Source organism: Cyprinodon variegatus, unplaced genomic scaffold, assembly GCF_000732505.1.
Source record: "Cyprinodon variegatus isolate N-32 unplaced genomic scaffold, C_variegatus-1.0 Scaffold133, whole genome shotgun sequence".
In the NCBI taxonomy this organism is placed as follows: Eukaryota; Metazoa; Chordata; class Actinopteri; order Cyprinodontiformes; family Cyprinodontidae; genus Cyprinodon; species Cyprinodon variegatus.
Genome location: NW_015150586.1, coordinates 191,763 through 204,815, shown reverse-complemented (window position 1 = coordinate 204,815; position 13,053 = coordinate 191,763). Strand labels below are relative to the sequence as shown.

Here is a 13,053-nt window from a genome sequence, read left to right as displayed (position 1 = left end):
ATGAACAGGACCTACATGATCATCAGTCCCTCTTTCCAAGTGTTCACTGCTGTGGACTTTAAAGCTTGGTTCCAAGTCAAACTGGTCCCTGTCCTTGCAAGTTTCACTCCAGAAATGCTCCGAGGTGTAACTACCGGCACGAACTGCACAAACTATCGTATCATGTGAGTTGCATTTGAAGAACAACCAAGACTTGAATTCTCAAAAAAATAAAGAGTGCTCTTAAGAAACGATGTCTGAAAGATTTGTGCCAATCTTTGCAGTGTGAGAGGAATGGGGAAAGTTGTCACTGCCATACCTCAGCAAAGACTACAGGCGACCGTTGATGTTTTACTGAAATACCTAAAAGACTCTGCTGATGTCATCAACCAAAAAGGTAGCGCCGTCTTCAATACTTGGGTCACTTTGGCATAGCTTTGTGGAGTGCAAAAAAAGCCTTAAAAGAGTTATTGAAAGAAACACAGACAGATGTATTTGAAGAAAAAAATGTTCAAATATGCATACATGTTCCTCAGTTTGCAGACAAGGAATCGAGAGTGATGCCCAATGGATTGAAGAAAACCTGGGTCCATTTAGTCAATACGCAACATATTCTGAGCTGAAGTTCTTCAACCTGTCTCAAGTAAACTCCTGACGTTTCATAATTGCTGTAATATATTGGCAAACGTATCCAGAAAAGAATTAGTTCACTTACAATCATCCCTCCAATATCTATATTAATTGCAGGTCGCTATCCTGGATTCGTTGTCTTCCGGACAAAAAGCTGAATTTCTTCTTGAACCTGACAACCTGTCCAATTCCAGTCTGGTTATTACTGTGTTGGAACGTTTTACTGCTTCAGCGTCTCTGCAAGACCTTGAGTCTTTCTTTAATGTGTTTGCTGATGGATTATCAAAGGTAAATCCAATGAATCACACGGATATAGTGAGTTTTATCTTTTTATTTAACATGTCTTGAATTGTTGTTTCATGGCCATTGCTTTTCTTTCAGCCAAACCAAACTGCAGTTAGTCCCAGTGTGCGGGACAGTATCCTAAATTTAACAATTACAGCCCTCGTTCCAAACTTCTACATGCTGAATTCTGATGGCATAGCAAAATGGTTCCAGGTTTATCTTCCTCTCTTCCTACCAAGTGCCAACTCAGCAACATTTGAAATCATCCCAAGAAACATTTCCTGCAGCTCCTATCAAAATATGTGAGTCAAACTTTAACCCAGTCCTCACAAAAGTTTATTTTGAGTCAATGCAATCAACTGGTTTTCCTTAGATAGAAAACTTTGAATCAATTTGACTGGATGATGTGGTGAACTGTAAAGTGCCTTGAGAAGACATGTGTTGTGAATTGGCATTATATATATAAACTGAATTGAAATTGAAATTTTTTAAACACTTCATTGAGTTAATATAATTTGTTGTGTTTTCAGTGTGAAAGGTTTCGACAACATAATCATCCAGCTCTCTGAGGAACAGAAGCAACAAGTTCTAAGATTTGGATTGGACTATCTAAAGGTCCAGTTGTCCTCAGGTGAACTATATTTAATGACATTGTAACTTCACATTGTCTGGTTTATATGAGAAGATGTTTTGCTTCATGTTCAGGGATATCTAAATATTTGATATCTTGATGCTTAGGATTTTCCTGTGTGAACTCTGGGGGTGACACTAACAACAGAGACTGGCTCGAGGAAAATTTCGGTCAGTTCCGTCTTCAAGCCTCTTTCCAGGATTTTCTGTCCTTAAAGAAAGACTTTAAAGGAGTAAGTACTGCATTTTAGACTCAGACTTTTTCAAACGTGTTTAAAACAAGGTGATGAGACAACCCCAAAGCCTGGCTTCTTGACCCCTACATAGATGCATGAGTCGATGGGTAGATCAAGAGCATAAATAAAGATTTTTCTCATCGATATTATAAAGGGTGGGCATTTATCATATTGTTTGTTGTTATCGTGATGTATTTCTTTTCATTGGTATATTTTCAATTTAATGTCACAACAATAATTTATGAAAAGTAATGTTTAACCCCTAAAGCCCTAATGGTCTTAAGAGCAATTTCCGCCTGAAATTGCAAATGTTGATTAAAGCAAGTACAGCTCCCAAACTATAAATTGGAAATGCAATTGTTTGTATTTATATAACAAAAAGGCATTGAAAAATATTTTTCAAGTGGAACCACTGTTTTAAATGTCACCATGTTTGATTTATAGGTGATTAAACAAAGAAAAAAATGAAAAAAATTTAGCTTCACCAAATTTTTTTCCAAATAAACACACAATCTACACCATGAAACCCAATTTAAAACTCTGGATTTACCCTCAGACTTTATAGATCTTGACTATAACTCAAACAAATTTGGAATGAATAAGTTGAAGCATGTTAGTTCCACAAAGGTTTTGGTGAGCAGTGTGCGAGGTGGAAATGTGATTTTGGCACAGTAGGGTCAAAAGTGGCCAAATTGTGCCAAATGCATTTTTCCCACTCATAAAAGGGAATCTGAACGCAAAGCCCTTTCTCCAAGGATTTACTCGTTGTTTTATTTCAATTTAGCATTTAACACACAATAATATAACCTAACTGAATAGGAAATTAGAAGAATTGTATAATTTTTGACACCAAACAGGAATATTTCATTTAGAAAGGATTAGGAATCCAAAAACTTTATAGAAATGTAAGAAGAAATTAGAATCAAAAGCTTCTGCCAAGAAAATGTGCAAAAATATTTATTCAGACAAATTATTATGCAAATAAATGTGCTAAAAATGTTTCAACTGTAAAATTGAAAGCCCCATTTTGAAACGTGTGTGGATGAATCACCATGTGACGGTGTTTTGGCGAATACTATAAATACATTAACATGAACCGGTGTCAGTTGGGCCCTGTACCGGACCCGTCCGACTAACGGGTTAGGAAATATCTAAAATCTCAATATTTTGAAATAAATAAATTTGAGTCTGTGTCTAAATCTATCTGCAGCAGAAAGAGAATAATAATTTTCAGAACTTCAGTGGCTTCTATAATGAAAGGTCTGCTGCCAAACAGCAGCAAACTGTTCGGAACTTGAATGGCTCTATGTTTCTAAACTGGTTCCTGGTTTCTTTTGTCTAGGCTGAGGTGGCTGATCTTCTCACCTTCAGTCAGCTAAAGGAACTTGCAGCAATCCCTTCACAGCTAAATGGAACACAAGATGTCACAAATATCATGAGCGTCATCCAGCCATCAGACTTTGCTGCTTTCTTTGATTCCCTCTCAACAGCGGTTAAGGTAAACAAAACCAACATCTTGGTCACTTCACAGTGATAAAACTATTTGTTTTCATGTAAATCTTGCTCTAAACGTATCACTGCTAGTTCACTCCTGAACAAATGAATCCAGGTGCTTTTCAAGAGGCTTAAACTGAAAGAATTATTAAAACAGACGAAGATATTCATATTCAGTCAATAATTGTTTTTGTTAATAATTTATACCAATAAGATAACGCCTTGAAAGCAGGAGCGGCAGGAATTTTCCCAAGGGTGGGCTATAAATTCAAAATAGACTTAAACCAAGAACCAATCAAACATATACCAAGTTATCACACCAGTATATTTATATGAAAGCCAACAACAAAAAACATTATAAAAGCACTTTATAAAAACAAAACATAATTTCATGTACAGGTTTTTACTTTTTGTACATAAATTTTGCCCTTCTGAGGCTTCCTGAAGGTAAATCTGTGTTTTCTATTGTCCAATATCATGTTACAGACCTAAAATATTTCAGCTTTATATTATTTTAATATATAAAAACTATTTTTCAAGAATGCATGTATTTATGAGCAACTCTGCAAATGAGCAAACATCTAGAACAAGTAAACTATATTCTATTATTTTCCATGTGAATCTCAGATTGTTCATTCTTCTTTGCCTTTTCTAAAAAGTGCTTTTAATCAGTCCTAGCTGTCTTTATCCATACTGGCTCAGATCCTGACATTTAATAAAGGAGTAAGGGAAAGCAGGATAAACCTGTTTAAGGGCCAGTAATGCAACTGTTTCTAAAGCCAAAAATATTAGCATGAAGATTTTTTTTTCTAGTGAGTTGAATTACGGTTATAAGCATGTTGTTTGATTCTAGTACCTTTTCTGTTTTACCCTGATCAAATTTCCCACTAGGCCCAGCCTGCCAACTACACACAGGAGGTCAAATCTGCCTTCCTCAATGTGCTTTTTGAGAGAGGTGACCTTTCATCTGTCAGTGATAAAGACTTCCTGCAATGGCTGATGCGACTGGAGCCCTTACTTGTTGATCTCTCTCCAAATTTGGTGAACCAAGTTTTTGGCTTTGCTGCAAACAGGAGTTGTACCACCAGACAAGAGATGTAAGAAAACAGTTTGCAAGAAAACAGTGATTGAATTCATGAATTTTGTTTAAATATTGTCTACTTCATTAATTCAATGTGATTTATGCAGGATAAACATGCTTGACACAATACAGATAAGCAACAGCACCAAAGCAGAAATCTACAAAAACATCCTCCTCCTCCTCCGAGGTTTGTCTATGAAAAGTCTGCACACCATATTAACAAAAAATAATTTGCTGCAAAGTTTGTTGTTTGTCTGACCCCATAAATGACGGTAAAAAACTCTATTTTCTTTACAAAACAGATCCAGAGACCCTGAAGTGTTACGATGGTGGAAGTTTTTATCTCTTCCTGAAAAACAGCTTCCTCAGCTTTGGATTTCCAGACGTTTCAACATTCATATCTCTTCTGCCACCAAATCGCAAGTCAGAGGTAAAAGAAAAAGAAAATTGTAAAATTCCTTGGAATATAGGTGCAGATCGACTTAAGCATCAAGGCACTGAAATACAACAGAGGTTTAAAAAACAAAACAAATTTTTTCTGTTCTTAGCTCTTGAATACCATAAGCCCATCGGAGCTGCATGAGTTCCTCAGTCAGCCTGATGTCATCGACAAGGATTCAGACATCTGTGTCATCTTCAGCAACTACAACAACACCGCTGCCTTCCTACAAACGGTATGTCTTTCTGGTCAGTTAGTCTGTTGATACAGTAGTAGCCATTTCCCCTGTTTCCTTGATGGGTCCTTGGCTGGTCCCCTATAATTCATTTTTTAACATCAATCTTTATACTAAAATATTCTTTCTGTCATAATTTGTGGACATTAAAGGGGTCATAGAATGAAAAACAGAGATGAATAACGAAAATTCAGTGGGTAAAATGGACGTACAGAGATGTTCAAACCCCATCAACACCTCCTTTATCTGGAAATCTCACAATTCTAAAAGTCCACCATAAAACGGGCGAATCCAAATAAAGCACAGAGTTGATGTCAATTCGGGGATGTTGCCTTATATGGTTCTGGCCTTTACTTTTTTCACGCCCCTGTGGGGGCGGGTATGAAGTGTCGGCTGCTGGGCCGCAGACTGGAACGGACCTAAGCATCATTGAGTCGCCTGTCCTCAGCCGGAGGAGGGGGGCTGGGGGGAGGGTAAGGCAGGCTGGGGGGAAGCACGGGGCCAACGGGTCGGGTTCGGTTGCTTGACCACTCGCTGGCTCCCTGCCCCCGTCCGCCAGGGTTCCCGGACCAGCCCCAGAACTGACGACTCGGTTCTGCTGCACTGTAGTCGACCAAAATCCCGGACGAATTTGAAATTCCCCCTGGACATTTTTTTTAGGTCTAAAAAGTAGGACGTGTCCGGGAAAAAGAGGACATCTGGTCATCCTATCATATCAACAATTTTATGTTTGAGTGAGTGAGTGCTTGTTGCTATGATGCGTCTTTGCTCAGCAGCTTTGCTCGTTGTAAACCAACCAATCAGAGCACAGCTCATCTAAATATTCATGATCATACCATAAAAGGAAGAAAACCTGTCGTTTCATTCTAGGGCTTTTAACCAGGCTGCATTAGGGCTCATAGAACAGCTAATATGCCATTTTCAGCCCAACCAATGTTACACACCCTATTCAGAGACCTTGAGGGCCAGAACCAGATACCCTATACAATCATTCTATAACCCCTTTAACTTCTAAAGAGAAGCGCCATCTCCTGGTCAGACCCTGTAATTCAGTGAAAAAGTGGAGTCAGAGTTAAAAAAATATGCACGCCCAGGAGAAGGCGAGCGGCTGGAAGTTACTTGCCATTCGGCTGGTGTTTGACTGGGAACGACCATTTTGAATGGCTGCTACTGTAGGAATCTGTTTGTGTTCTCTTCACTGAGTGATTAATGGCTACGACTACTGCAGGAGGACCTCCCAAATAGCGTGAGGAGGATCATCCTCCCCTGTGTGTGGCCTTTGGCTCTGAGCAGTGAAAACGGGTCTGAGGTTGATCTGTGGTTCGACGTACGGTTGAAAAACTACCTGAGCTTCCTCACCAAGGACCTTCTGAACTTCACTGTGGTGCAGAACGCCTCATGTCTCTCCTTCCAGAGACTGTAAGTCTGTTCCTTACGTGGTCAGATCCTAAACAAAGGGTCACATAAAACTAGATCTAAAATGTTTTCCTGCTCCCCAGGGTGTCTTTCATGGGAAACAACTTTACCTACAACAGTTCTGAGTTTGGACGGGAAGATGTGTACCGCACCATCAGGAGCTACCTGAGAGCTGGTGAGCCTTTGGAGTAAAAGTGTGACATGGGATAAATATATGAAGGACTCTCTTAAATTTAATTCTTATGTTTCTAATTCATCGGTGTGTATGGATTTTAGATCAATCATTCAGAAATGTAAAGATTAATGACTCATCATCACATAAGACACCAAAAGTTAAATTTTTTGTGTCGTGGCGTAAAGACAAATGAAGAAGATCGATTTAGATTACTGGAATTTACTCCAACATCAACAATCCTTGTTCTTCTACAGGATCTGGAGCCAGGTGCTACGATCCCAGAGACCCAGAGCTTAACTCCACCTCCTGGTTTTTCAACTACATCGGCAGCTTTGTGACATTCATCACGCTGGATGATCTCACCAGCTTTGTCTCCACCTCTCAGGTATTTTCTCATACAAACTGAAACCTCTTGATAAACAATCAAATCTTAAGGTTTAATTTAAATGTCTCTCCCATTTTACTTGTTTTCTTTTTAAGCTGAATGTGTTCTTGGGCGACAAGGCTAATCTGGAGCTCTTTACCGACCCAGCGATCCCACAAAATGTGACAGATTACTACATCTTGCAGCTCTTTCAGTTCAACCCATCCTTCCAACTCATGATGTAATTATCCTCTGTTTTAATCAAATACATGTGTAACAGATTTTCTTTCACTTTACTGAGATCATTGAACATGCCACCTATCTTTCAGTCTTCCTGGAATTTTGTTGTGCTCCCCGGAAATCCCAAGCTCAGCATTTGCCTCTCTAAATGAAGCAGAGACCATGGTCATCTTGGACAAGTTAAAGATATTCTGCAATGGATCAGAAAATCCTGAGGTACCAAATCAACCCCTTTTCATCCATTTTGGTCTTACTGATACAGGAAAACAGCAAATGTTATCTAGAGCAGTTTAAACCCTAGATGATTAGCAGACGACTTCTGAGTTATGCTTTTGGACACTGGTGAAATTATTTTACAATAAAAAACCCTTCCTATAGATCTGGGTTCATATAAACCGAGATGTTTTTGTAGTATTGAGCAGTGCACCAAAGGATCCTTTATTAAATAGGATACCAAAATGATCCATTATATTGATTTTAAAAGTACCAACAGTTGTAGCCATTCAAAATTTTCCCACTTTCGTTAATGGGCCCTTGGCTGGTACTGGGCTGGCCCTTGGCTCGTCCCCTACAATACCTTTTTAAACATCAATCGTTGTACTAAGATGATTTGTGGACATTAAGATCTAAAGAGATGCACCATCTCCTGGTCAGACCCTGTAATTCAGGGAAAGGGTGGAGTCAGAGTAAAAAAAAAAAGCACATCCAGGAGAAGGCCAGTGGCTGGAAGTTGGAGGGGATTTTGCTGGGAGCTGCAGGGAAGTGGGCTACCATTCGGCTGGCACTTGACTGGGAAGGGCAATTTTTATAAGCCGCTACTGTTTAGTTTCTGTAATATATGTCAATGTACGCTGGTTTGCTGCGAATCACTGATGCCTGTTATTTTCAACAGAGATCCGCAGCTCTGGCATCCAACATCCAGAACATCACAGAGCAAACCTTCCAAGATCTTGGAAGTGCCTCTTCAGGCCTGACAACAACCCAGATACTCTCAGTGTCCCCCACAGTCCTGGTGTCCTCTCTGTCCAGTCTGGGCTCAGTAGAGACGTGGGGACAGGACCAGGCCAACATCATCGTCCAGTCCATCACCTCCTCTGGCTTTCAGGTACAAGCCCCGTCTCTTTAATCACTGTTACATCCATCAGTGTCAAAATAAATCTTGGTTTTAATGAGTTGACATATGATTGACAGATAAACACCACAGCATCCCTGGTGTCCCTGGGAACTCTTATTGCTGGTGTTCCTTCAGAGTCAGTGGAGAAGATGTCGGCTTCTGAAGCCATCACTGCCTCCAAGAACCCAGCGATTGTTTCCAACATGCAGAAAGCCCCAAAGGTTGTCCAGCAGACCTTTGTCAGAAAGGTAAACATTTCTCAAAGTTAATCATGAAGCCTGTCTCAATTCATCCGCTGAGCATCAACGTGTGATTAAAAAAGAAAAGACTGCCACTTCGGCTGTAATTAAGATCATGGAAAGAGTCCTCAGAATTACTTGGTCCTCCGTTGTATATGTGCAGAAATACAGATGAGAGATACACATACAAGGGGCATTCAATAAGTAATACCCCTAAACCACTTTTAGTTGTTTGATCTAGCTGTGCAATTATTTATAACTCTATAGATTAAGTGGCCAATTATAGTTCTAAACTGATTGTGGTTTATGATTTACATCTGTTTGAACTGAGTCAAGTCTGAAATTGAGCCTTTTGAGTGTCAAGCAGTGATCCCGGATTTATATTTGAAAGGACGCACACCATGGAAGAACTTTGATAAAATCAAAGTAGCTTATGGTGATGATCAATTAATCAATCAATCAATTTCTTTACTGTCAACTAAAATTTGCATTGCAATTGTTTCAGCACAAACCGTTCATCACATTCATCACATACATCTGGTTGGGGCTGGGGTTGGCACTGGGAACTATTTACTGAGGCCATGCATGCCGCAGAACGCTGCTGTTAGATCGATCTTATTGCTGCCAAGGGCCCCGCTGTGAGCCGGTTCCCTATAATGCTGCCTTTATCTCTGTGTAAAGATAGGAGCCACATTGGGGAGGGAGAGGGGGAAAAAATGCATATTTAACACTTTATCCTTGACAGGATGCAGTTTGAGTTATATAAAAAAAAAAACTTATCACAAAAAAAGGAAGAAAAGCAGAGATTCAAATCGGAGGCTGTAGCAACATGAAAGTCAATCTGACATTTTGAGCATCAGTTGTGTTTGTATGTTAAATGAGTTCTATTTGTCAATGAACGCTGTCCACAGGACATTGTCCTTGATAAGATGGAAGTTTATCATCCGGGCACTACAGTTCTGGATGCATTCACAGATGTTTGCGGGTAAGGGGGGGCAGAGCAGGCAGGTCTGGGCCCTTTCGCCATAACATGCAGGTGAGGTTTGATAAGGGGAAGCCTAATCCGAAATAACACTTATTGTTTTGAGAGCAGGCTGCACAGGAATTTTCCGTCAGCCTTCACGTCTTTTCTTGCTGGCTCCACATGGAGAATCCAATATTCCCCATCATGTGGCCTTATAAGGCCATACAAAAAACGGATCACTGCTCGACACTCAACAGGCTGCCATTTCAGACTTGAGTCAGTTCAAACACCTGTAAATCAGAAACCACAATTAGTTGAGAGCTGTAATTTGACACTTAATCTATAGAGATATAAATGATTGCACATGCAAAATTTCAGCTGGATCAAACATCTGGACGAGGAGGAGGGGCATTACTTATTGAACGGCCCTCTTATTTGGTCAAAAAAGAAATCAATGTAGTTATAAATTCCCCCCATTGTCTTATAAGTGAATAAATCTGATGCATTGGACTCTTCATCTCATGCAGATCATTTCTGGGTTCTCCAGTCCATCTGAGGTGGTAAAGAATGTCCCTGATTCTTTGGCAACTGAGATCCCTCCCGCGATGCTGATATTCCCTGATGGGGCTGCAGACATCAGCGTGTTAAACAAGAAGACATGGACATCAGATCAGGTCAGTCCTGTGTCTTCTTCTATCGCAGAATAAATAATAACGTGAAGCAGATTTATCGAGGCTGAGGTCAGCAGTAATAAGGATGCCAAAGAATAAGCTTTTGAAGCAGATGAAATATTTACATCCTGTTTAAATGAAGATAAGTTGAAGATAGTTATGTGATGTTCAAACAGGTCCGCAAGCAAAAGTAATTGTTTTCTAGATAAAAAAGCTGTTTTTGCCAAACACTCTGAACTATTCCACATGGAGACAAAGAGATAATGTCCAAAACTTTCTCCATACTATGAGCAGCACTCAGTCTTCTCAATTTTTTAACCTTTTTACCTTGAAGCCTTAACTCTGTTCAACCAAACAGATCAATTTTGTCTAATATTTGATTGACTTTTGTCTTGTTCTTATAGTCCACCATATTCTTTCCGATCCTGGGTGACAAAGACTTTGATATTGAGCAGTAAGTGACCAAACCTCACAAACTTTTTTGAGTTTCTCGTTTGCCTGAAAATGTACCTATGATTTTAATTACTGAGCTTTTCCTATTTTTCTAAAGGCTTTCTCGATATTTCCTGCAAGGCTTCACATGTGGCACAGTTAGTAAAATGAAAAGATCTCGAGTCAGACAGTTGATTCGTGCATGTAGGCCAAGAAAAGGAAGAGATAAGGTGAAGCTGGAGGAACCACAGGTAAGTTTTATAGAAACATTTCCAAGGCACCCACTGTAAAAAGAACAAAAAAAAACTGCTATTGAATCCCAAAACTATCGATAAAACCTGAACTGTAAATACAGTCCATTCATTTTAGTCTAATATCAAATCTTTTTCCATTGGATCCTGTAGCTGACCTGCATGTACAACCTGCTGCGTGACAACATCTCCCAGAGCTTCACAGATTATCCTTCAGACATGCTTCTCTACTTAAAGTGAGTCTAGAGCTGCTTCATTACTGTTTCAATTGTATTGCTAAAACAATAATTGGATTAATTAATCATCAACTAATTTAGTAATCGATTAATCATTACTTGGAGTATAGAGACTGTTAAACATGCCTTTAGCTGACAGAGCGACCCACTTTGAGCAGGAATTATATCAAAATTGTAACAAAATATATAAACATTTTACATTTGAGATAAAAAAAAAATACAGATGTTTTTGTCATTCAATATTCTCTATCCTAGGACGGAGTATTAGGGCCAGGCTAGACATTTTTCTTTTTCTTCTATTTCGAGAATAAATTCGTAACATCACGAGAATAAAGTCATAAAATTACTAGAAACAAGTCGTATTTTATGACAACTCTTCCAAGAAGCACTTTCTTCCCTAAAATGAGGAATGTGGAGCATCATGTGAAGTTAAACTTTGGCATCGGTTTGACAATTACGGAAATGTTTTAGCAGCAGCATCAAACTGGGCAGGATGTCAAAGTGGACTCTGGTTGCTGATTGGTGGAGCTGGTCGGCCGCCATCTGCTGGGCGGAGCTCCGAGCTTTCTTTCTGAAACGGGTTGTTGAATGATGACTTTATTCTGGAAATAGAAAAAACAATAATCTCTAGCCTGGCCCTAATGCTCTGTCATACTGTCCAGAATTCCTTAAGTAGAAAACTTTTATTTTCACCTGGTTTACTTTTGTCAAAAATCTTTTTTCTACGTGATTATTAATTAAAAAAAATCAACAGATGAATCGATTCGCTTCAAATCTTTAGTTGCAGCCTTAGTCAATTGCTTAAAATAGTTAATATTTCTTCCCTTTAATATCTTACAACCAAACAGCACCAGAGATGTCCAGAAAGGAAACTGCAGGGCCTACCTTTCGGCCCTGGGTGCTGCAGACTTCACTGTGGCCTCCAGCATCTTGAACAAAGGCTCAAAGAAGTTTAGTGAAGCTGGGACCTGCTTGGTGAGTAGCAGTAAAATTAAGAATGAAGATAGAAATAACCCATATGCCAATATACATACCATAATATTCAAATTTATATTAGAAAATGTTAAACATATGCAGCTGATTAGAGCATTAAGTTACATTTTCCCTGACTAACTTCTTTCACTCCTTTAGGGAATCAGTGGGGCCGCCCTGAACAGAGACAACGTGGAGGTTCTGGGGAACATGGCCTGCAGCCTGGAAGGACCTGACATCGAGAACTCAGATCCTCTCATCCTGGAAAAACTTAAAGCCTGCAAAGACCTCTCTGACAGCCAAATGATGGCTGTGGAAGCGCAGCTGCTCAGTGGAAAATCACGATATGGGTACAAAAATGTATTCCTTCATCTAGTCTGCATGGGGGAAATAATCACTGCTGAAGTCTATGATTTAGGGTCTTTTTCTTAAGCTGTCCTGAGATAGACCAGGTCTATGTGAGGACAACCTTTTGTTTTTAATAGAGGTTACTAAGGGAAATCAGACCAGGTTCAAATATGGAACCCAGAGTACATTAAGATAGAGGGACCGATGTACGGAGACCTTATTCCTTCATCTACTCGCCTCAAATCCCTTTGCTGCATGTTTCCCCCCTCTCTCCCCACAGGCTTTCTTATCTACATCTACTACCAGATGAAGGCATTAGTGGTAAAACAAACAAAAAATAAACAAAAAGTAATAATTAAAATGCAGCTCAGAGGGAAAGGTCACTCAGTTATTCGTTTCCATTTTAACCTGTTAGAGTCCATAAAAGTGTTTATTACTCAGTACCGCATACAGCTAGAATCAAAACATTGTTTTGAACATCATATTTCTTCTGTTTGAGGAAAATATTACCTGTTGGAGTGATCCAGCCAGAGAGCCGATTTAAATGCAGTTCAATTCAATTCAGTTTATTTCTATGGCGCCAATTCACATCATGTCATCTCAAGGCACTTTACAGTTCAAC

General features: G+C 39.4%; 1 protein-coding gene across 1 annotated transcript in view; it reads left to right on the top strand.

Moving 5' to 3' along the window:
* Positions 1 to 6: 6 nt before the first annotated feature.
* Positions 7 to 13,053, top strand: part of LOC107085772 — a 19,012-nt gene continuing 5,965 nt past the window's right edge. The window contains exons 1-25 of the mRNA XM_015376318.1: positions 7 to 164; positions 264 to 376; positions 516 to 622; positions 727 to 897; positions 991 to 1,196; positions 1,425 to 1,525; positions 1,633 to 1,757; positions 3,103 to 3,258; positions 4,146 to 4,351; positions 4,443 to 4,522; positions 4,638 to 4,765; positions 4,884 to 5,009; positions 6,238 to 6,428; positions 6,509 to 6,600; positions 6,855 to 6,985; positions 7,081 to 7,205; positions 7,294 to 7,420; positions 8,097 to 8,309; positions 8,396 to 8,566; positions 10,049 to 10,195; positions 10,597 to 10,646; positions 10,743 to 10,875; positions 11,029 to 11,111; positions 11,960 to 12,086; positions 12,243 to 12,433. Coding sequence (XP_015231804.1) covers positions 16 to 164; positions 264 to 376; positions 516 to 622; positions 727 to 897; positions 991 to 1,196; positions 1,425 to 1,525; positions 1,633 to 1,757; positions 3,103 to 3,258; positions 4,146 to 4,351; positions 4,443 to 4,522; positions 4,638 to 4,765; positions 4,884 to 5,009; positions 6,238 to 6,428; positions 6,509 to 6,600; positions 6,855 to 6,985; positions 7,081 to 7,205; positions 7,294 to 7,420; positions 8,097 to 8,309; positions 8,396 to 8,566; positions 10,049 to 10,195; positions 10,597 to 10,646; positions 10,743 to 10,875; positions 11,029 to 11,111; positions 11,960 to 12,086; positions 12,243 to 12,433 — 3,449 coding nt within the window. The 5' untranslated portion in view covers positions 7 to 15. The remainder of the gene's footprint in view (positions 165 to 263; positions 377 to 515; positions 623 to 726; positions 898 to 990; positions 1,197 to 1,424; positions 1,526 to 1,632; positions 1,758 to 3,102; positions 3,259 to 4,145; positions 4,352 to 4,442; positions 4,523 to 4,637; positions 4,766 to 4,883; positions 5,010 to 6,237; positions 6,429 to 6,508; positions 6,601 to 6,854; positions 6,986 to 7,080; positions 7,206 to 7,293; positions 7,421 to 8,096; positions 8,310 to 8,395; positions 8,567 to 10,048; positions 10,196 to 10,596; positions 10,647 to 10,742; positions 10,876 to 11,028; positions 11,112 to 11,959; positions 12,087 to 12,242; positions 12,434 to 13,053) is intronic.